This window comes from Populus euphratica, unplaced genomic scaffold (assembly GCF_000495115.2).
Source record: "Populus euphratica unplaced genomic scaffold, PopEup_1.0 scaffold415.1, whole genome shotgun sequence".
NCBI lineage: Eukaryota > Viridiplantae > Streptophyta > Magnoliopsida > Malpighiales > Salicaceae > Populus > Populus euphratica.
The window spans coordinates 26027-49954 of NW_011500302.1; the positions used below are offsets into that span (position 1 = coordinate 26027).

Here is a 23928-nt window from a genome sequence, read left to right on the forward strand (position 1 = left end):
AAGCAAGAGCATGATCTTGATCTGGAAACCAAGATGCCTAAATGCATGGCAAATGCCTCCTTTTATAGGCCAAAATTAGAAACTATTAATTTGATGACTAATTGATGAGTGGGTGACCACATCTTGACTTGGTGACAATTCTTATATTCTTATCTGAATAAAATATCATTGATAACATTATAATTTAAACCAGACTTCTAGATGAAAGTTTTAGAAAATTATTTTAGCTTTCCAAGAAAAAAAATTAAGGTCATTTGGCCTTCGAGAACTCAAAATATGGGCTGAACACTAAATAGTATCTAGGCTACATGACAGATTCAGACTTCTTTATTGTTGCTATAATTTGGACTTGAAAACGACCTTTTTAAATCTTGGACTCTTATAAAAGTTATAGACCTATATCTTACATTTTCATCCTTATAAAATAGACCTAAATCCGAAATATACAGCTCCAGGTATGACCCAATTACCGAACAGTATTCCAGTTTAGACTGCATCAACATCTCTTTTCTAAATTTGGTCATCTCTTTGTCCTTTTAATTTTAGTACTTAAACTCATCAATCAGTCCTTTTCATTTATGTGATATGCCTGCATTTAAAATGAATATTTACCATAAACTAAAGGTATCTTATATTATTAGATATATTATACATGCTTTAGTTAAGGAGTTTCTAATACTTCAAGTGCAAAATGATGATATAAAATCTTGATAAAAATACACTTTTAAGTACTAATCACCTCTAGAGTATTTATTCTACCTATAAACTCTTAATATTGGATGAGTTCTTGAAATTTGATGTTTGTCTCTTGATTTTCAAGAATGAATAAAAAAACTCATTTTCTTTTCTTATGGTTGCTATAGATTTTTGGTGAGGAGAGAAGTATTTATACTCTATAATTTCTTTTATTTGCACTTAGACCCTAGTTCCTTTAAGTGTATTATTTTCTTTAATTAAATCCAACCCTCAACATTACTGGGTTTATTTATAATGTCTTGAATTATTTCGCTTGGAAATTTATATTAAAAAAAATTGAATTTCTATTTTTATTTAACCATATGCATGAATTTCTTCACTTTTATTTTTCATGCAGTTAATTTGCAATATAAGCACCCTTTATGTTTTTTCTAGGGTTTACATTCTCCCTTTCTAATAGAAATTTCATCATCGAAATTCAAATTACATACCTATGTTAAAGAATAAATGCGGGAACTTTTGCTTCATCTCGAATTCTTTCCCATGTTTTTTCTTCTATTTGAGAGTTGCTCGACAATACTCTCACTCGGGGAACTCTCTTGTTCCTCAACACCTTCTCATCTCAATTCAAGATCTTGATGGACTTAGCTTCCATGGTTAGATCCCCTTTTATCTTTATAGGAATTTATGACAATACCCCTAAAGGGTTTATCTTGACCTTCCACAATAATGACATATGGCATACATTGTGAATCTTATCCAAATATACAGGTAACTCTAATCGATAGGCAATTGGTCCAATCCTTTTCTTAATCTTGAAATGGCTAATATATTTCAAAGCTAATTTTTCTTTTACTCCAAATCAAATAATGCATTTCTAAGACGTCACCTTCAAAAATACCTTATCCCCTACTTAGATAGTTGGCGCTCCCCTCTCTCTTTTGTTCAAATTTTTCTTGTTAATTTATTTTCCATAAATGTTTATCTTATCTATAAACTCTTAATATTAGATGGGTTCTTGAAATTTGGTGTTTCTCTCTTGATTTGAAAAAATAGATACAAAAATTTCTTCTTTTCTTTTCTTATGGTTGCTGCAAATTTTTGGTGAGGAGAGGAGTATTTATACTCTATAATTTCTCTTATTTGCACTTAGACCTCATTTCCTTTAAGTGTATTATTTTCTTTAATTAAATCCAACCCTTGCATTACTGAGTTTATTTATAATATCTCAAATTATTTTGTCTAAAAATTTATATTAAAAAGTTTATAAATTTTTATTTTTATTTAACTATATACATGAATTTCTTTACTTTTATTTCTTATGTAGCTAGTTTGCAATTTAAACAACCTTTATTTTTTTTAGAGTTTACATTCATGTTCTAATAAGCTAATCAGTGATTATGATAGACTAACTAAGGCGAGATTAAGCCTTTATTTGGCTTACAATTGCTTTTTTTTATAGATGTTCGATATTTTTTTTTTTAAATTTGATCTTTTGAAGTAATTGAAAATTAGTTTTTGAATTTTTTATTTCTAATTAAATGACTAAAATCATAAATTTATTAAGTATGCACTTGGTGACATTATTATTTATTTATTTATTTTTGTTTCACTTTTACATTGAAAAATGATTATTATTATTTTTTTTGTTATTTTAATATGCTTGTATCGACTGGACATTTTTTTTCTTTTTTTTTTATCGTACCGTCAAAGTAGCACTGTCTTGTAGCTATTAAAGTAATTACATTACACGTAGGCATACAAGGACAGGTTACTGTAACTAGAAAATGATAACGTCATTCTCGAAGACGCGAACAGCCTTGCAAAATAAATTACAAGCAGTTGTCTTCTTCTTCCCTTTTCGGAAGAAATTCAACACCTTGCATAAAAATGGCGAGTCATACGTCTGCTCTGTTAAGACAAGTTCAAGTAGCTCACCAATTCGATTACGACTCCTTGCTTCGCTATGCCTCTGTCCATGTCCCTGGCTTCCCTTCTTCTGCACCTTCATCTTTCACTGTCAAACAGGTTAGTACACTACTACTCAACTTTTACCAATCGTTGTTTTTTTCTTTTATGATTTTGTGTGTGAGATTCTAGTTTGGACATGGACAATCGAATCCTACGTTTTTATTGGAAGTGGAAAATGGAGGTTTTGTGAAACGCTACGTTTTGAGGAAGAAACCGCCTGGTAAATTGCTTCAGTCTGCTCATGCTGTTGATAGAGAATACCAGGTAACTAACTTCTGTTCTGTTGATTTTGATTGAATGGAAATTTATGAGTTTGATTCTGTTTGGTTACTGAGAAAAAAATTGAAGGGAAAGTGAATTTTGTTTGCTCTGTTTTTTATATGTGACAGGTTCTTCGGGCGCTGGGAGAAAGTACAAAAGTTCCAGTGCCCAAAGTGTTCTGTTTGTGTAGGGATGCGAGTGTGATTGGAACTGATTTTTATGTAATGGAGTATTTGGAAGGACGCATTTTCATAGATCCTAAGCTTCCGGTATCTTTTTCTTTTTTGAATTTCAATTTCGTTGAGTAATTGTAATATGAGCTTGAGGGGTTAAGACTTAAGAGTTGTGATCACAGGTCATCATGTTTTGATTCAGGGTTTGGCACCAGAGAGGAGAGGGGCAATTTATAGAGAAACTGCTAAAGTTTTGGCTGCTTTACATTCTGTTGATGTGGATGCTATTGGTTTAGGAACATATGGACGTCGAGACCACTATTGTAAAAGACAGGTGGTGAATTTTTCTGTCAAGATTGCAAGCTTGTTGCCTTTGTTTAATATACCTACTGGTGCCCAGCACCATAAATTGAGTTAATGTGGTGTTTTGAATGGGAGTGGGGTGTTCGAAGGACAGTTTAACTGTTTCCTTTCCACACAATGACGGTGCTTATGATTTTTATTTTTTTTATTTGGTGCCTCTTTAGGTAGAGAGATGGACCAAACAATATATTGCATCAACATGTGATAGCAGGTATCCGAGTAATCCAAAGATGTTGGAGCTGGCTCAATGGTTGCTGCAACATATTCCTGGTGAAGATTCCTCAAGAGCATCGGGAGGAATTGTTCATGGAGACTTTCGCATAGATAACGTTGTATTTCATCCCAACGAGGCATGTTGCTGCAAATGCTTATATATATATATATATATATATATATGTATACATATATACATAACGCAGTAGAGGTGTGAGTAGAAGTGGAATAGAAGTCTATATATATATATATATAACGCAGCAGAAGTGTGAGTAGAAGAGAAATATATATATATGTATACATATATACATATATATGTATATATCAGCGAGTCAGTTGAATATTTGATTAAAGTATCTGACTGCACTATAACATGGTATTGAGATTAAAAATGCAGCAAAATTAATGCTTTAGAGGATCATATTTTGAGATATGAATGTTTTAAATAGTATCAGGAATCTAACGAGACTTTTAATGTGCAGGATCGAATAATTGGTATTCTTGACTGGGAATTATCCACGCTGGGAAACCAGATGACTGATGTTTCGTACAGCTGTTTGGTATTGACCCCAATTTCAAATTTCATTTTTTTTAATGGAAAGAGTATTTTACCATGTTTTTTTTAACCTTGCGGTGCAGATGGCAGTGTTTCTTTCTGGATATGGTCTCTAAAATATAGAGGATAATTACTTTTTCTTTAGCTTTTAAGCAACAATTTTAAGTTGATTGTATGCATCTTTTTTGGCAGGCTTACAATGTTGATATTAACCTTGAAAATCAACAAGCGGGTAAAGGTTTTGAACTTACTGGAATTCCAGAAGGAATTCCTACACAGGCAGAATTTTTGGCAGAATACTGCTCTGCATCAGTAAGATCCATTGTGAAACTTTTATTTCATAATGTTTTCCTTCCACATTGTTCAAATATGATTCTTTGTGAGGAAATTAAACTATATGGACATGTTTTCTATGTGGGTCTTGAAAATTGAATCTAGTTGTTGATTCAAAAAGATGTGAGTATATTTGATTGAAAGAAAATATGAATTTATTTGTGGTTAATGCAACTAAACCGAGCATATCTGTCTAGTAGATTTTACAAATGATGCACTCTGTGCCAAGATCTGTGCGTGTGATTTCTTTTTATGACTTTCGAAATGCACTTTTACTGCTTGCAATTTGTATACTGAAGGAGATTGTCAGACAGCTGTGAATTCTATTTCTATCTAGGTCATGAATTCTGTTCAGGATTGATTCCAGGCTTTCCCGCATGTCTGTACTCTCTCTCCTAGATTTGTTGACCTTCAACCTATTTTTGAAGTTATCTTTTAAAAGCATCATATACACATTCTGTGGATTTTTATTTCTTTTGGGAAGAAATCAAGGTAACTACAAGATGTGTGAAGTAGGTGTTTAAGAAACAGATCTAATGATTTGTTGAAAAAGCTGATAATGCAGCTAACCTGTAGGGTTTGAGATTATATTTTCAATGCTCCATGCTTTATAAGTCAGTCCTCTTGACTTTCTTGATGCAATTTTAGTACTTAGAAGTAGGAGAAATGACAGGTATTTTTGAATGTTACGTATCAATGAATGCTTGTTACTATTGATTCTTGCATTTTTTTACCCTTCTGCTACTATGAAGCTACCCACTACTTGCTCTTGCCTTGTTTTATCAATGCTCATGGTAGATGTTTATTTGATGACTTAGACTGGAAATGTTGCAATTTAGGGAAAACCATGGCCTGCTTCTGTGTGGAAGTTCTATGTTGCCTTTGCTATGTTTCGTGGGGCAGCAATCTTTGCAGGGATATACAGTCGATGGCTTATGGTAATTTTCAAAGGGAAAACTTGATATTCTTCATGTTAGGTTGTGGTAAAAGCTCTATAATTGGAATATCAATAAATTAACATTGTGGTAAAATCTCTATCAGTGGTAGGTCTATAAATTAACATTGTATTTTGTCCCCATGATACTGCAGGGAAATGCCTCAGGAGGTGAGCGTGCTCGAAATTCAGGAAAGCAAGCTAATGATCTTGTGGACTTTGCATGGGCTTATATTGCAAAAAAATCTGTTCTTCCTGATCACCCTGCATCAGGTAGATGCTTCTCTTTTTTATTTTTCTTGGCCTTTTGTTATTTTACCTATAAAAGTTATATTTAAGAACATTATTCTTCTATGGGTTGCATAATTCAACTTTGATCCATCATACTACATGGTTAAACATTGGGTAGATTGAGGGCATGCCAGTGATATCTCTATTGATCTTGTAGGTTTTCAGTTGCAACATTATCATTATCTTTACCTAATCTATTATTTAGTGTGCTATTCTCTTAACTATCCAGATCTAATTGCACGAGATTACATGAAACAATTTGGTGACGGGAATGCAAGTGGGAGATTTGTTCCTAGCAAAAGGGTCCTAACATTGAGGAACAAGTTAATCAAGTTTGTGGAAGATCATATTTACCCCATGGAGAATGAGTTCTATAAACTTGCTCAGTCCCCTTCACGTTGGACAGTGCACCCAGAGGAAGAGAGGTTAAAGGAGCTGGCAAAGAAAGAAGGATTGTGGAACTTATGGATACCTGTATTTCTGCTTCTGCCTTTTTGAGCTCCATGTTTCTTTTTAGTCTTATTACCTTTTCTAACTCTACAAAAGAATGATTAGAATCATGAGAAACATGTACTTTTTTGCAGTTTGATAGTGCTGAGAGAGCTAGAAAATTACTATTTGATGGGAGTGGTCATATGATCTCTAATGGTGAGCATGATCAGTTCCTTGGTGCGGGTCTCTCAAACCTTGAATATGGATACCTGTGTGAGATCATGGGGCGTTCAATTTGGGCTCCACAGGTGTTAAATTGTGGCGCACCTGACACAGGAAATATGGAGGTAAATTTTATTTTCTGATTTTATAGGGTCTGGGAACAATTTATTAGCATGCATGCTTATCTTCTACAATGAATTCTGAAATATTGTCTCAAACTCAAAAACTAGGAAATATAATTAGAGTGGGGATGGGGCGAGTTTTTCATGTGTATTTTTTATGCATCCCAAGTACATCTATAACCATCATCAACATCCGACTTGTACCCAATCAAGTCTAATCAGGTGAGGTCTTTTCCTCCCGTTGAATGCCTTCGGTGTTGTAGTCAATTCAACTATTTTGTCTTTAAAAATTAAAACTCTTTGAATTTTTAATAGCACGTTGCAATATCACATCGTAATAAACAATCTCGTGTATCGAATGATTTTTTTCTTCATGTCACATTTAAAATTTTAATATTAGATATGATTTAAAATATAGAGGTGTGCCATTAAATGTCACTAGTAATGTTTACCAATTAGTAACTTGTATGATTATGTATATGAATCATTCAAGACCTCTTTTATATTTGGAATTCACATATATGACATTGAATTAAGTGATTATTATTTTTTTAATTGATTTATATCATGTATTTCAAAATGAGTATATCAACTACATGACTTATATCATATATCACTTAGTATTTGATAGAAATATATTTTGTATAATACTAAGGGATACTAATATACTAATATATTCATAATTATTACTAATTAATTATCATACATTTATAATTATAAATTAAACTTCAACTTTAAAAGAAAATAAAAAATATAGTATTGATATAATAATTATATATACTTAAAGAACTTACTAAGTAAAATTTAGTTAAAAATTAAAAATTGAATAATTAGATTTGCTTTATTAGGTTTATAATGATTATATATATGTATTGACAAAAAAAATTACTAAATAGTAAAGATATTAGGTTAAGTGATGGGGTAGATGGAACCTTCACTTGATATCTGATCCAAGTTAAACTAGGTTCGGTTTTCACCTGACCTGCCTGGCCCTGGTTTAACTAGGTATAAACTTAACCCAATTGGGTTAGGTGATGGGTGAAGTGAAATTGCCATCTCTAAATTAGAGTTACATAAAAAACATACATGCATATATACATATTAGACTTGTTCATGGTTTGGGTAGCTCAATAGGTTACTAAATAGTAAACATACATGCATAAAACTTTCCTGTCAACTTTGCTCATTTTGTTAGAACCTGTCAACTACAACAAATATAGATTTCATCCCCTATTGTGTACACAGTAAACCAAGTACAAAATCTTTAGACAAGTCTTCCCATATGTTTTTAGGAATAGGCAAAGGTATATATAGACCTGTATTTTTGCACAAATTTAACAACTCATTTTAAGTGAAGCCAATAATATTTGTCAATGACTGTATCAGCAGTCTTCTATCGCCCCAGGTGACCAGCCAAACCTTTTCCATGCAAACCTCGAATTACCTTCTCTCGCAACGAAGATCAAGGAATGCAAAGTTGATTACCTTCCATTAGAAATCCATCATAAATGTGAGTCATCAACGAGCAGATTCTTACACTTCTTCCACACCTCACTGAAATCCTCATTATGCTCATACAATTTTTAAAAAAAGTAAAGTCTAGTGATCTCTCTCTTTAGAGTAACCAACAAGATTGCTCTTTGACTCAAAGTATCAGCAACTGTATTTTGAACTCTAGTCTTATATACAATTTTGATTGAAAATCGTTATAGGTAAGTGACCCATCTTGCATGCATGTCATTACTTATTCTCCTTTAATTAAGTGAAAATTTCAGCACCCCATGGTGAGAATACAACGCAAACTTCTTATCAATCAATGATGCTCCCACTTCTTAAGAGTTCAAAAAACAACATAGAACTCTATGGTTTGTGGACTATTTTAATCTAGCATTACTCAACTTCTCACTAAAAAATGTCATGGGTCTTTTCTCTTAGGATAGAACTCCACCAATCCTAACACCACTAGCATTAAATTCAACCTCAAACAGTTTGTCAAAATCTTTTAAGTATCAAAACTGGAGCATTGCTTAGTTTTTCTTTGATTAAAGCAAACCTCTTTTCAATCTCTTTTCCTTTCTTTATGCATTCAGTAATGAGTGCCACAATATTACTTAAATTTCAGATGAATCACTAATAAGAAGTAGCTAACCCATGGAAATTATGAATCTCACTAACTGTTTTAGAGGGTAGCCAATCTCTAATGGCCCGAACCTTCTCCTCATCAACATATATGCCATCTGCACTAACAATAAAACCTAAAAACATTAGTTTACTAGTCATAAAACTACATTTCTTCATATTCACATATAATTTATTTTTCAGCAGCACCTTAAGCACCTTCCTCAAGTGTCCCACATAATCAATTTTAGATCTATTATAAATTGAGATATCATCAAAATAAACAATCACATATTTATTTGTAAAAGGATGTAGAACCTGATTCATCATCCTTATGAAAATGCTCAGTGCATCAGACAACCTATAAGGCATAACCAGCCACTCATACAATTTCTCATTTATCTTGAAAGATTTCTTCCATTTATCACCTAACTGAATCTAAATATGATGATAATCACTCCTAAAGTCAATCTTCATAAAGATTGATACCCTATGTAATTGATCAAGCATGTCATCTAAACGAGGAATCAGAAACTTGTATCCCACTATTATTTTGTTGATGGCACAATTGTTCACATATATACGCCAACAGCCATTCTTCCTTGGAGTTAATCATGTTGGAATTGCACAAGGACTTAAAACTCTCCTGAATTTGTCCATTTCTCAATAGCTCTTTTACCTTCTCCTGCAATATCTCACTCTCATTGAGACTCATTTGATAACGTGGTAGTTTTGAAAGGTTAGCTCTTGCCACCAAATCAATTTGATGTTGAATGTCTCTCATTGATGGCAATATAGATGACAATTCATCAGGTAAAATCTCAAAATTAGCAAGTAAAGGATTAATTGCTTCAGGAATGTTTTCTCCTCTTTTGCTTGTTCGTCCACTAATGCCTTCACAGTCAATGCATGAATCTGCCTAGTTTCTAGTACCTCTGCTCGTATTTTAAGTTTTGAACTGGTTATTGTAAGAAAATTCTTCCCCTGTACTTTAAAAGCTATAGCTTTGGATTCTCCCTTCAAAGGTATAAAAGCATAATACACAATTCTTTCTATCTTGATGCAAAAATCATGTGTTTGTTGCGGTGATCTGTCTTGGAATACTAAAGCCCTACAAACCCCATCAAATTTGTCTCCACCAGCACTCTCCACATGGACAACTAGTTGTCTAAATGGATCTTCAGGAATAGGTTTGAGATTTGGCCTACCTCGAGGCAAGTTTCTCTCCTTTTCATGATCCCTATTTGCGTTATCCATTAGCCAAGCTAGATCTGCTATGGTTTATTACAAACGATCAAATGTTAGTTCCAAATAATCGAGTTTATGCTTCTGAGCCCACACAACACCCCTGAGGGCCTCCACTCTTGCATTGTAGAGTCGGTTGCCATCACCTCCATCCATTAAAGAGGCTAACCTATTCCAATACCAATTGATGTGGCATATAGCGTGATTAAAAGCTAGGGTTTTCAAGCATTTAGGTTACAGATATAAGTTATAAAAAAATTTAGAGAAGACACTCTAGTGTTTTATTAAGAGTCTGAATAATTGTTTTTCTCAAAATAAACTAGACATTCCTATTTATATTAGTTCTAAAATCCTTTACAGAAAATGATTTTTAATTAAAATTTTACTAATTGATAGAAGTCATTTAGCATTAGGATTTTTAAATAGTAAATTACTAATTAAAGAATAAATAATTAAAATTCAAAATTAATTAGGAAAATAATTAAAACAGTAACTTAAGGTTTCATATAAGATGTTTCTGGGTTTTTTCATTAACTTCTCTTCAGGCTTGGTGTTGTCTGTATGGTTCATAAATATAGTTGTAAGACGCTTCACGTTAGCATAAACCAACCTGTCATGGCTAGGCTTGGGCTTAGAAATTGGACATAAATAATTGGTTTGGATTCAAGCATAACAAAAATGTACCAGGCCTGCCTTAGGCCAGGCCCAGATTTGGCTTGGTCTCCCCCATAGAGAGCAGTATATTGCATAGATTCAATGTCTTAAGAGTTAGTAATTAAGTGAAAGAATGTGCATCTGAAAGGCTTTTCAAACCTGCACCAAACCAAACTATGGACAGCATTCAGGTAGAACTGTCAAGAAAACTTCCTGTTCAAGCTTCTGTTGCTTTCCTTCTATTCAAACTTTTAACAACAAGGTGCATGCTTGTTGCATTACATGCTTACTGTCATTCTGGATGCATGCGTACTTGCGTAAAGCAATTATACTTCTTTGTTCAGGTATTGTTGCGCTATGGGAATAAAGAACATCTACTTGAATGGCTAGTTCCATTACTTCAAGGAAAGATCCGCTCTGGATTTGCAATGACAGAACCACAAGTTGCATCATCAGATGCAACGAATATTGAGTGTTCCATTAGAAGGTAGTGTATATTGAACAGGTGATGCCCATTTAAATTGAATTAGATGGGCACAAAAGTTTAAAGCTCAGTGCAAGGTTAATCACTATGTGTGATATTTATGTGATGTATGCAAATGATTTGGAGCTTCAGCTCTAATTATCTATGCTGTAATTGAACAGAGAAGGGGATTCCTACATCATTAATGGTAGGAAGTGGTGGACAAGTGGAGCAATGGATCCAAGGTGTAAAGTTCTTATAGTCATGGTTAGTTCTGGTATTTCTGGTTAGGGATTGTCAAATTGCTCGTCCATTTTGTTAATAAGGGGACTGGAATTACCCGCAGGGAAAAACAGACTTCACTGCTGCTAATCACAAGCAACAGTCTATGATATTGGTAGACATTCATACTCCTGGTGTACACATAAAAAGGCCACTCATGGTCTTTGGCTTCGATGATGCACCTCATGGCCATGCTGAAGTTGTATTTGATAATGTACGTGTTCCTTCAAAGAACATTCTACTTGGAGAAGGACGTGGATTTGAGATTGCGCAGGTAAGTTGGTGCCCATAACTCGATGGATTGCATGAATTTTACACTGATTGATTTTCAGATTTGGTTTAATTGTAGAAGTTCAATCAATTGGCAAGGCACCTCGATGGATTGCATGAATTTTACACTGATTGATTTTCAGATTTGGTGTAATTGTAGAAGTTAAATCAATTTGCAAGGCACCTCGTGCGTATGATTGAAACTGTTAATAGTCAACTTTCAAAGACATGTGCTCAGGATTTGAAAGTAGTATCTACTTCTAGTTTTGCAACCAGTTCTATAATAGACACAAACCAGGAGACGCTTGTGTAGAACTCTGTGAGGATTAAAAGCTGTGCTATCTATTTTTAGAAAACAGCCTGTTCACACTGCTAGCACACTGGCTTTTACTGTGTCAGTATCAGTATATCCCTGATTTCTTGCAGGGGAGACTGGGCCCTGGAAGATTGCACCACTGCATGAGATTGATAGGTGCTGCTGAGCGTGGCATGCAGATGATGGTTCAAAGGGCTCTCAGCAGAAGAGCATTTGGAAAATTAATTGCAGAGCATGGTGCATTTCGATCAGATGTTGCCAAGGTAATTTTTTCATATGCTATTTTGTCCGATATCATTTTTTGCCAAAGAAAATAAATGATCCTAATAACTTGAAGAAAATAAGAAACTGATCATTCAATCTAAAGAAAGGGAACTCCATCCATCCCCTGCGGTATTGAATTGAAAAATAGATCTGGGATATTGTGTTAGAAATTTGTCTGCTGCACATGTTGCGTGCCTTTTAAGCTCCTTTCATCGAAAACTATCTGTCTAGCAGTTCTGTCTAAATTCTGATGTGTAATATACTGTCTCATGCAGTGTCGAATAGAGCTTGAGAAGGCCAGACTATTGGTTCTTGAGGCAGCTGATCAGCTTGATCGGCTTGGAAACAAAAAAGCCCGTGGTACCATTGCGATGGCCAAGGTAATTATTGCCTTCCAATTTGAAGGGCAACTTATTGTTGTTCTCTTCACATTAAATATCCAAAACATGACTAAGAGAAATGGTTGGCTATAACGTGGAGCAGGTAGCAGCTCCAAATATGGCACTCATGGTTCTTGACATGGCAATGCAAGTGCATGGCGCTGCTGGCTTATCATCTGACACAGTTTTAGCCCATCTTTGGGCAACTGCAAGAACACTGAGAATTGCAGATGGCCCTGATGAAGTTCACTTGGGTACTATTGCCAAGTTGGAATTACAGAGAGCTAAGCTTTAAAAGCCTTGGAGTAGAATTCCGAAAAGCAGAATTTGATCTTTTGAGTTGGAGGCGCTGCCTTGGAACCGACCCAAACACTGATGTTAAAATTATTGAAATTCATCTTTTATGTTTTTGAAATGTTTAGATATATTAATGTTAATAAGAATTTTTTAAAAATAAAAAATATATTATTTTAATATATTTTTAAGTAAAAACATTTTAAAAAATAACCACCATTATCATTTTAAACACCCCTAGCATGTAAAAAGGTAAAGAGAAGATAGATTTGGAATTGGATAGGTACACCAATTGTTAGAAAAAAAAATACTTCCTAAAATAAATGGGAAGTGTGAGATGAACTAGAATATTGTGCTGTTGCGTGGATCAAGTTATAAGGAAAAGTATTTTTTATAATCTTTAAGTGTTTGATTTGTTGCATGTAAAATATTTTATAAAAAAAAAAATTGTGTTTATTTTTGAAAAATATTTTTCAAAAAATGTTTTCATGTTTTTGTCTTCTCTAAAATATTAAAAAAACTAATTAATGAAAAAAATTGTATAGTTAATTATTAAAATTAATTTATTTATTAAAAAATATTTTTAACTTTTATGAAATGTAATTCATTTATAATATTATCTAAATATTGTAACTAATATTTTTATTTTATTATCACTTTCATCTTCATCCCTCCATTATTATTATTATTATTATTACCATATTTTTTATAAAAAAAAATGTTTTCAGGTTTATTTTTGAAAAATATTTTTTAAAAAATGTTTGCAGAAAATAATTTTCCTTAATTTTTTCCTCTCTATATTACTATTTCTATTACCATTACGGTTACAATTAGTATTACTTCTTTATAATAGAATAGGATGAGTTTCACTTAATAGCATCATCTTCTCTTTTTTTTTTGCAGAAAAATACACTTTCATCCCTTAATTCTTTGTTTTTTTCATTTATTTAGTCCTTATAGTTCTATATTTTTTACATTTCAGTTCGTAAACTTTATTATTATTATATTTCAATATTCGAGATGAAAATGAAAGTCATTAAAAGAAGGAAGAGAAGCGATAGAATTTTATTGGCTATATTCTAGCCAGAAAAACCCGTTAATAAGTTCATCTTAGAGAAGAGATTTCATTGGTGGTGGTTTTGCCTTTCTAAGCTTTCTTTCTTTAGAGGTTCGGGCGTGCAGCCCGGCCTCCTAGCTCTATATATATATATATATATATATATTCAATTTAAAATCTATTTAAATTAATAATCTCAATGTATTTAAAAAATTATCCGATTATACCATCTTTTTAAATGAGAACCGTTTATGAAATAAATTTATTAATAATTATATATGAGTGTAATATGTAACAAACTGCACATAAATATTCAATAAAAATAAAATATATTTTTTTAATTTTTTATATAAGTTTCATGAATTAATTATTCTTTTATTTCTTTCATTCAACCACATTAAAATTTATGAAGACATGATTTTGTTTTTATTTTTGTTTTAAACTTAATGATAAATTTTAAATTTAAAAATTAGGAGTCGTGTTTAGTTTATTGGATAATATATTGAATTTATATGGTTAATTATCCAAAAAAATATTTTGTAGAATAGTAAAATTTTAACTCACGAGCTTCGTTTTTCGTTATTGCAGCTGATCTGCAGGCTGCAGCCCTTGGAGTTTCCATGAAGCTATAACGTCTTTTGTACTTCCAAGTTTTAGGACTGCGAGGGATCGATTTATTTCGTTTATTAAAACATGTAAAATTGAAAGGTACAATTAAAGATTTTGTAAAAAGAAATCTTTTATTCAAATAATCTATCAAATTATTTTTGCATCTATCTGAAACAAAATCTTCACTCCAAGCAATCCACATATTCAACTCCCACCTACCATTAACATATTTAGCAAAAATGAATTTATATGGAGTTTTTTGGTATAGGAAATTTTATTTGGAGTTTTAAAATTACAAAAATATTTAATGGATTTTATGCACAACATATTTATCAATCAATATATATATATTCTTCTAGAATAATGTTATTCTTTTTTTTCCTTTTTTCTCTTCTAATTTTATATTTTTTTAATATTAAATTTATTAAAAATTAAATTTCATAATTTTTTATAATTTATTTTTAATGAGATTATCTCAGACTCACGATCTATACCATAACATTACATTATTCATCAGTATAATGATATTCTTTTTTTTTCTTCTAATATTTTATATTTTTAATTTTATTTTTATTTTTTAATATTAAATTTATTAAAAATTAAATTTTATAATTTTTTATAATTTATTTTTTATGAAATTATCTCAAACTCACCACTTGTACCAAAACTTTAGTCAGTTGACTCGAATTTTTAATTTTATCTTTTAATATTAAATTAATCAAGAAATAAACTTTATAATTTATTTTAATTTATTTTTTTAGATTATTTTGGTATCACTACCTAAGTAATGTGTTTGTTAGATTAATTTATAATTATTCAGATTATTTTTTTGAATTCTATTTTGAATTGATTTTTTTTTAATCTCATTCTATAACATTAAATTTATTAAAAATTAAATTTTATAATTTATTTTTTATTATATTATCGTGATTTCATAATTTAGTATACAAGTTAACGGTTACCACAAAGTTGACATTAATTGATTAAATATATTATTTTATTAATATTTATTAAAAAAATCTCGTTTTAATATTTATTTTAAATCAAATTATATTTTTATTTATTATTAAAATTATCTTTAAACTCCAAAATAGCTAAGTCATTAATTCCCATATAATTTATTTTTTTTAATAAAAAAATATTTGCAATATCAAAGTATTTTTTATATTAAAAATAATCTAATTTACTCTAAAATTATCACAAAAATAAATATATTATTGTGTCTTAATTTCTTTTATCAATAGATGTTCTTCACTATTTTCTTGTAACCAAATGTTACCCAATAAATACAACTCCAAAGCCGAAAAAGAAAAAATCGGAAACAAAGACAAGCGGGAAAAAAAGGCACCGAAAATTTTGAACTCACAAAACCGCTTTTGATTTTCTCACACTTTCTCTCTAATTTTCCAGGCAGCCAAACACCCTTGAATTTCCCAACCTTCCCCACTTGTGCCTTTCTTCAAATTCCCAAAACCCTAGTGCTCCAAAAAGCCCCCCAAATGAACTCTTATATAATTATTCTAAAACAATGATTAGCAACAACAAAGAAGAACCAAGCAAGTACCACACTGTACAAGCAGAGCGTGATTTAGAAGCCAATTGGGAAGTCGACCTTTCAAAAAAGCTCGAAGATTACTTGTTAAAGATTTGTTCTGGTGAAATTGCTGGAAACGAAGAGGATAGTAACGTCAATTTCGCTGAAGGTTAGGGTTTTATAGAAATTAATTGTGTTTTATTTTTCATTTTCTTGCACAGTGCAGTTGCTTTATTGATCAAAGGTTTGGGATTTTTATTTAGGTTATTCGTGTTTCTAGGGTTCTGGTGTTGAGGGATTTTAATAGGCTTTTCTTTTTGTGGCAAATGTAGCTGCTTTATTGCTTCAAGGTTCGGTTCAAGTTTATAGCAGGAAGGTTGAGTATCTATATAACTTGGTTTTGCATGCTTTGGATTTCCTTTCTCAAAAAAGGTACCTTTTATGCCTATTTTGTTGGGTTTTGATTGTTTGTCAAGTTCCTTTTCGATGCAAAATTGATTTCTTTTAAGAATTTGTGTGTAAATTACATTTTTTGTGAGTTTGTTTGATAGCTAAAGATGATTGTCGTTTGGTTTTTAAATTGTAGTGCAGTTTAAATATAAAATTTGGTGGTTTTGTCGCTTTGAAACCTACATTTTTCAGGATAAGTATTTCATAATTTTGTTGCTGTGATTGATAGCTGTTACAAGTTCAAGGAGAGTTTGTGTATGATATGTATAGTTGCCAAATTCAATTTTCTTTTTTGAGTGATTTTCCAGTGCTTGAAATGGACATAGATAATGGGGCTACTGGTTAAGACATGACAGGTGATGTATTCAACTGTCATCTTCTTAATCGAGCTGGGATATTCAAGTTCAGTTTGTGCAACTATATGTTGCTAACTTTTAATAAAGAATTGCTAGGATGTACTGTGTATTCAGTTAATTTCCATGAATTTTATAAATGGATTTGGAACAGTCAATTACAGAACACTGATCATTTTGTCAGGGAAATATCAATTGTTGTGGAACACAGTGATCATTAGAAATTCACAAATTAGAGGTGATTTAATATACTCTTCCCAATAAATTCTCAAACCAAACCAACCCATGAAAGCTCAACTATGGATTATAAACAAGGTCAATATCATGAAGAAAAAAGAGACATCATCTATACCCAAATAAAAACTTATATTCTCACAAGAAAGCAATGGAACACTTTATAATGAGTAGCCTTGAAGCCCAAATGAAATGGCGTTCATATTGGTTCTATAAATTTTTGAAACAGGCAGCAGGAGCAATCAGAGGGTGCTTCAATCCAGCCTGAACGAAGTGGTTCCCAAGCAGTTTCTGATGAAGATAATGATCAATTTTGGGTCTCAGATGATGTCCCAGGTAGGCCTAACTCTGCCTTCTATTTGATGAAGTTATGATGGAACTCTTGGTTGAAAGAAATCCATTTACTGCAGTCGAACCAAGGAATTACTTAGATGCTTCAACCAGCAATGATGCTTCTTTCTATCACTTTGTGAAACCACCAGCAAATCTTATTGTTCTTGAAGGCGATTGCTTAGACACCAGTGGTCATGGCGGGGAATTAGAGTCATATCTGGTATTACATGTACTTCCACATTTTAATGTATCAATCTTTCTGTTACTGACCCCATCTAAATTACTTATTTTTTCTACATGGTTGCAGTTAGCCAGCAATGATCTTTACCAAGACTTTATTCTCTTAAACCCATGTGATGCCATAGCCGTAAATGATTTTTTGAAAGCTGATGATACTAGAAAGGCACAATATGGTTCTTACAAGGGCAGCTCAACACGCAAGACCTTTCAATCCCCGACAAGATGTTCTGGGGGGACTGCTCATAAGCCTTCTATTGGAAAGAATCAGGATGCCAATCCCATGCAACCACCAGTTGCTGGTTGTGGTTTTCAAGTTAATGATTATAAGACGGGGCGTGATCCTACTGTCCTTGATAATTTTGACAGCAATCATGGATTTGATATGGAAGACACACATTCAGAACCTGATAATGAAGAAGATTTGGATGATGATGATGATCCCTGGAAGCCATTGAATCCTCATGAACCTGGGAACTTAAAAGTGAAACCTTTTGAGAAAGGTTACTAGAGAATTTGTTTCTGTATTTCCCCCCCTCTGTTTTCCATGTAGTATGTTTACTTTGCACTCATAATATATTTCCCTTAACAAGCAGTAAAAGCTTTCAGAAGGAATGGGGAAAAATCTGCTAAGCAGGCATCTATAACTACTCTGTTTCCACCTGCAAGGATGCATGGTCCTGTTAGTCTGGATCTCACAGAAATGTGGGAAGCACGGCAAAACGAACTTGGAAAACATAGGAACACACAACCTACTCCATTATATGAAAAGGTATTGTTTTTTTTTCTTTTCTTTTCTGATATTGTCTTTACCTTAATTTCTGGTGATTGTTATACCATACCCGATGTTCCAATTGCAGCTGAGGAAATCCCTTAATAATGAAGGACATAATATTCCTGATACTTATGGTACCTCTGGGAATGACAATGAAGACAATGCATATGACACTGGGTTCCCTGATTTCGGGCAGCATGATGGTGAGATTCCGGGATACAAGGATGAAGATTTTCCCCCACCACGTGAAAAGGTTGGCAGGCTTGTGTTTTATTCTAATTCGTATCTGCTGTAGTATAGAAGGAACAATCCAGTTGCTTACTGACTGATTTACACAGCATGATGATGGCGCTACTTGCTTTGATACCTATAAAGATTTTGGACATGGAGATCAAAGTTCTCAAGCAAGCCTAGAAGTTCTATGTCGCTCTCATCTTGTAAGCTTATATTTCGGTCACTTTTTGACTAAATTTACCCAGTCCATGGAAATAGTACATGCACTCTTATACTCGCATACTTTTTTTAAGGGTTTGGGTGGAATTTCTTTGCAGGCTTAAGTGTTTGATGTCCAAAACTTTTTCGGTAACTTGCCTAATATTTTGGAACATGTACTCTTTTCTTCCTGATTTTGTCCTGAGGAGCAAGCTGAATAAGTTCTGCTCTCTTTGCAGTTTTTTAACACATGCTTCGCCCTCTGCATTTACTTTCTGTCCATTTCTGAGACCTTGCTTTCATCATTGTTTGTTTGCGCGCTTTGCTGGTTTTTCTTTTCACTTGAATTTCACAGGACATGCAAGCATGGTTTTTGAAATCAATGATTTTAGAAATCCTAGAAAGTTGAATTACAGAGATCAACCTGGACCCTGAAATTTTGGAATTGACTGTGAGCCAGAGCAGTTGTAGCTTACCCACCCCATTCTTTTTTATATATATATACGTAGGATGCTCTCCTTGCCAATATAGCTGAAACTGAGAAGCAAACTGAACTGGCTACTCGGGGTTCATCCTGGAAACAGAAAATTGAGCAAAACTTGGAAGAACAAGTAACTTCTATCTCTCTGCTCTCTTCATATTATCTGAAATTCACTTTTGGCAACTACAGCCACTATTTGTATATGTTGTTGCTGTTCTTTAGTTGTTCCCAATTTTTTTATTGGTTTTGAATTGAAGGTGAATTTTGTTTCTAATAGGACTCACATCCGCCATTCGACATTCATGCCTATGGTGAAAGGATTGTTGACAAACTCTCTCTTGAAGTGGATAGAAAAAATGTCATGGCTTTTACTGACGTTGTAAAGGGCCAAGAAAAGCATGATGTGGCTCGAACCTTCTCCGCGCTTCTTCAGCTGGTTGTTCTCTTTCATTATTTCAATCTACCAATCTTAGTAGATTAAAGTAGAATAGCTTCTAAAATAAAAGGCAGGTACCTTATTGTATGCAATGCAATTGCTCTCAGGCCTCAAACTTGCGATATGTAGGCTACAACCTCTAGGATATTTTCTTAAAAGACACCTTAAATTCTGTTATTATATTTGAACTTGCGCTGGACGAAATCAATTCTATAGGAGAGTGATTTGGAGTGAAATACAATCACTGCTTTCAAAAGCTGAAAGAATTACCATGAACTCTCCGATTTCAGGTGAACAATGGAGAAGTTGATTTGGAAAGGAGTCAAGCTAATGGGGAGTCATTCTGTTACTCGGCTGTCAATCCTTTCAATGTTCGGCTCCTTGGTCATAAAAAAGATCGGGAAGGAAGACAATTTCAAATGTCCAAAAAGAGAGTTAAATCACCAATAAGAAAGGGAGGTCTGAGGCCTGGGAAGAATGGTGGCACTAGCAGGTGCACGCCGGAGGGTAAGAAGAGGCGAAGATCTCGACTTGTTGAACCAGTTGACTTGCATTCGGCCCGGGTGACAAAATCATGATAAGCAAGTTGTACTTTATTGCTCGAGTTATTCAATCCTAGTGCTGAATGGCATGGTGCTTTTACAATGTGATTGCATTATTTCTGTCTCAGTAGTCCTAGAGACAATGGTCAGCTAGCTAGCATATGTAATCTATTTTTAATACATCACGGACTTGCAGGTGAAGGGCCTTGTAATAACACTACTAAATACTAATTGTCTAGTGTAGCAGTGGATAAGTTGTAATCCTAATTAATGCTCACTCTCTCGTAATTAAATTGCAATTAGATTAAACTCGACCTAATTTTTCACTGACAGGATTGAGCCAGATACAAATAGCCTATTGTATACATTTTTGAAATTAAACTCGACCTAATTTTTCACTGAAAGGATTGAGCCGAATACAAATAGCCTATTGTATACATTTTTGATAGAATGATCATCTTCCTGTAGCAACTAACAGTACCAATCTGCTTCCGGTAATGTTTTGAAGATGTTTGCAGTATTATTCTCTGCTTGGATTTTCTTAAATATAAAAATTATAGTTCGAAGTTAGGTCAAATAACAGTATTAGCAATGACATGAAGAGAGAAGAATGGCCGGCCGTGGAGGACAAGGACCCTGAACTTGGTTCCACCATCTCCTTCGATGAATATATTGGCCACCACTACTTTTTTATTTTATCCTCACTTCCACGTGTCTATTAGTTCTTGCATGATACAAGATGTTGATTGATTGAGGGATGCAGTCATTAAACAGACGAAGATGCTCCTCTAAACTCTCTTTCGATTGCTAGTAATGAGACTAACTCCTCTCTTGCTACAGCAAGAAACTGCTCTTGAATCAAGGCTGAGCACCAAACGCCCTTTGAGGGACGATTGCCATGATTATCTATCTAGAAAATATAATAATAATTGTTTTAAAAAATATTAATTTAAAAACATTTCTAAGATATAAAAACAAATGAGTTTGTAATCAGCATCATATAGTTGTGTACTCTTTCAATTTCTTATATGACATGTAGTGATCATGTGCCTCTTCACAGGCCCAAAAGTTCTTCAAACCACTTCTATTTTCTTCCTTTTCTTCTCCTATTAACTTTAATAACAAAAGCATTATTAGGTTGGGACATATAGTTAGATAGATGAAACCACCTACCAATTAGCCTTCTTGCATCGTTAGATCTTCTAATCTTTGTCTTGATCTAAAATTGGCCTCCCAAAAATTAAGGTATTACCTTTTAAAAAACAGTTCCTTTTGAATGACACAATATACCCACAGAGATGATGGAATCCATCAACTACAATTGCATGCAATGCAATCACATCTCTTAGATTTATAGTTGTTGGTTTTTCTCACTAATCTTTTCATAAATTTATCAAGTAATTAAAAGCATAGTAACAGTTATTTTTTAAAATATTTTTTTATTAAAATAATATTATTTTTTATTTTTTAAAAATTAATTTTAACACTAGCATATAAAAATAATTTAAAAATATTAATTTAAAATAAAAATATTTTTATATAAATTTTTCAAAAATATTTATGAAATGCGGAAAAAGAAAAAGAAAAAGAAAAAGAAGCATCCACCGTTTTATTTGCAGGACAATTACGTGGTCGATGGTGTTATGTCAATGAAATGATTTCAGCAGCATTGTTGCCTATGATTGTGTGATCAATTGCTCCTACTATGCCTATAAAGTTACCTTGTCCTCTTCATTCTGAGATGACACTCCAACTAATATGCCCTGCCCTGATTGGACTGTAGATTCTCCCTCTTCTGGTGAAGACGACTTAATTCACTACTGTTCATGATATTTGGCAGCGTTACTTTTAATTTTTGGCTGTAGCGTTGTTTTTAAGTGTCTTTTTATTTTAGAAATTTATTTATTTATTTTTTAAATTTATTTTTGATATAATATATTAAAAAATTCAAATTAATTGTTAAAAAAATTCAAATTTTTTTAAAAACACAAAACAACCTCTCATCTCTGCCCACTACTGCTTAACACACATGAACAAAACCTAAGCCACCTAAAATGCATGTGCTATACATATTGATTGATAGATTTAATTTTAAAAGTGATATGATAAGTTAAGGATGTGATGGGATTAGGGATGAGAATGAATAACCTCATAGTATTATTTAATATAAATATTAAACTTATAAAACCTTTTTTTTGTGTGGTAAGAACAGGTGATTAAAATTTATTTATCAATTAGTTATAGCCTAATCCTTAAAATTTATGAATATATCCATGTAACATAAAAATAATTAAATATTATTTTCACCTCCTAATTTTTTGTTCAAAAAAATCATTTTTTTCTTGTTAACTCTTCTTGATTTATCTATTTTCTTTCTTTTTATTTAAAAGGAATAAAAAAAATAAAAAGAAAAACAACATCCTTAAGAACTAAGTCATGAATGGTATAATTATAGGGGTCAAATATATAATTTTTGAAACTATAAAGACTAAGTAATTTATTTTACTAATTATAATTAACTCTTATTTAGCCAAAGTACCTGGTCAGTTCTTTGCCAAGCAATCAATCAATAATGTGAACCGAATTATTTCCTTGTCAAATTAGAATTGCGAAAGAAATCAATGGCTTAACTTTAGTAATAACCACACGAAAAGAATTGCTTGTAAATATCACTCGTTTTGGAAGGAGCTTGAAAATTTTAAATGAGCATAGTCATAATTCTTCAATAATTATAAATTATTTTCGTTTAAAGTTTATTTATTTTTGTATTTTAATTAATTTTCTTGTGTTATGATATTATAAATAATTTTTTTAAAAAAAAACTACCAAATTAAGAAGATCAATCAAACTAGCTTGATGTTGAACAGTGAGGATTTGGCCTCCTAGTCTGCAAGACATGCATGAAGAGTATTTTGGAATTTGTTGGCGGGTCTCTAGGAAGACGTGTCAGGACATCGCACGCCATTCAGTGCAACAAAACACGGTAGTATTGACTTATCCGCTGTGTCGCTGCCTAAAAAGCCTCAAACACACAGTTACGAAAGCGTGTGGACCTCTCTTCGGGAACAGAGATGGCGTGTTTTAGGAGTTTAGTACGGCGGCTCCGTCAGCTGCGCAACCATTATTTTAAAGATATATTAAAATTTATTTTTAATATAAAAATTTCAAAATTATCTGAAATAATAATTTAAAGTATAAAAAAATAAATAAATATTCAATTTTTAAAAAAAATATTTTTAAAAAAACAAATAAAATATGAGAAACATGTTTATTTTATTATCTTATTTATAATTAAACACATTTATATCTATCATTTCTACCATGAAACATTAAGAAAGCATAACTTTAATTAATTCTCTGGATGCTTGATTATTATTATTTTAAAAAAATTCTGGTTTCCAAATATTTTTTAATTAAATTTTAAATATACCATTCAAGCTTATTGAGAAAAGAGAGAGGGAAATAGAAAAAAAAAAGAAGAAGAAGAAGGGCTGAATTGGAAAAAGAAAGAAAGAAGCTTTACTGAGAAAAGAGCGAGTGAAACTCCAGAATTTTATTTATTTATTTATTTATTTATTTTTATTTTTTATAATATTGCCTCA

At 32.3% G+C, this 23928-nt stretch overlaps 2 protein-coding genes across 4 annotated transcripts; both read left to right on the forward strand.

The window, feature by feature from the left end:
- Window positions 1-2463: 2463 nt before the first annotated feature.
- On the forward strand, window positions 2464-13035 carry LOC105113367 (acyl-CoA dehydrogenase family member 10-like). 2 transcript variants are annotated; one of them, XM_011009519.1, is made up of 17 exons: window positions 2464-2724; window positions 2797-2931; window positions 3057-3197; window positions 3304-3435; window positions 3629-3814; window positions 4160-4237; window positions 4426-4545; window positions 5406-5504; window positions 5656-5773; window positions 5997-6265; window positions 6376-6570; window positions 10929-11071; window positions 11230-11314; window positions 11394-11603; window positions 12026-12178; window positions 12455-12559; window positions 12663-13035. In XM_011009519.1, exons 1-17 carry the CDS (start codon window positions 2587-2589, stop codon window positions 12852-12854), a joined length of 2499 nt encoding a protein of 832 aa, XP_011007821.1. In that variant the 5' UTR covers window positions 2464-2586; the 3' UTR covers window positions 12855-13035. The 2 variants fall into 2 exon arrangements, with proteins under 2 accessions (XP_011007821.1, XP_011007822.1); XM_011009520.1 differs by having other exon boundaries at window positions 2465-2724; window positions 6021-6265.
- Window positions 13036-15796: 2761 nt separating this feature from the next.
- On the forward strand, window positions 15797-20635 carry LOC105113368 (condensin-2 complex subunit H2-like). Of its 2 annotated transcripts, XM_011009521.1 has the most exons (11): window positions 15797-16222; window positions 16386-16485; window positions 17320-17426; window positions 17501-17643; window positions 17731-18163; window positions 18257-18432; window positions 18521-18688; window positions 18774-18872; window positions 19377-19478; window positions 19626-19784; window positions 20075-20635. In XM_011009521.1, the coding sequence occupies exons 1-11, from the start codon at window positions 16048-16050 to the stop codon at window positions 20360-20362; spliced, it is 1950 nt and encodes a 649-aa protein (XP_011007823.1). In that variant the 5' UTR covers window positions 15797-16047; the 3' UTR covers window positions 20363-20635. The 2 variants fall into 2 exon arrangements, with proteins under 2 accessions (XP_011007823.1, XP_011007824.1); XM_011009522.1 differs by lacking the exon at window positions 15797-16222 and having other exon boundaries at window positions 16366-16484; window positions 17318-17426.
- Window positions 20636-23928: the final 3293 nt, after the last annotated feature.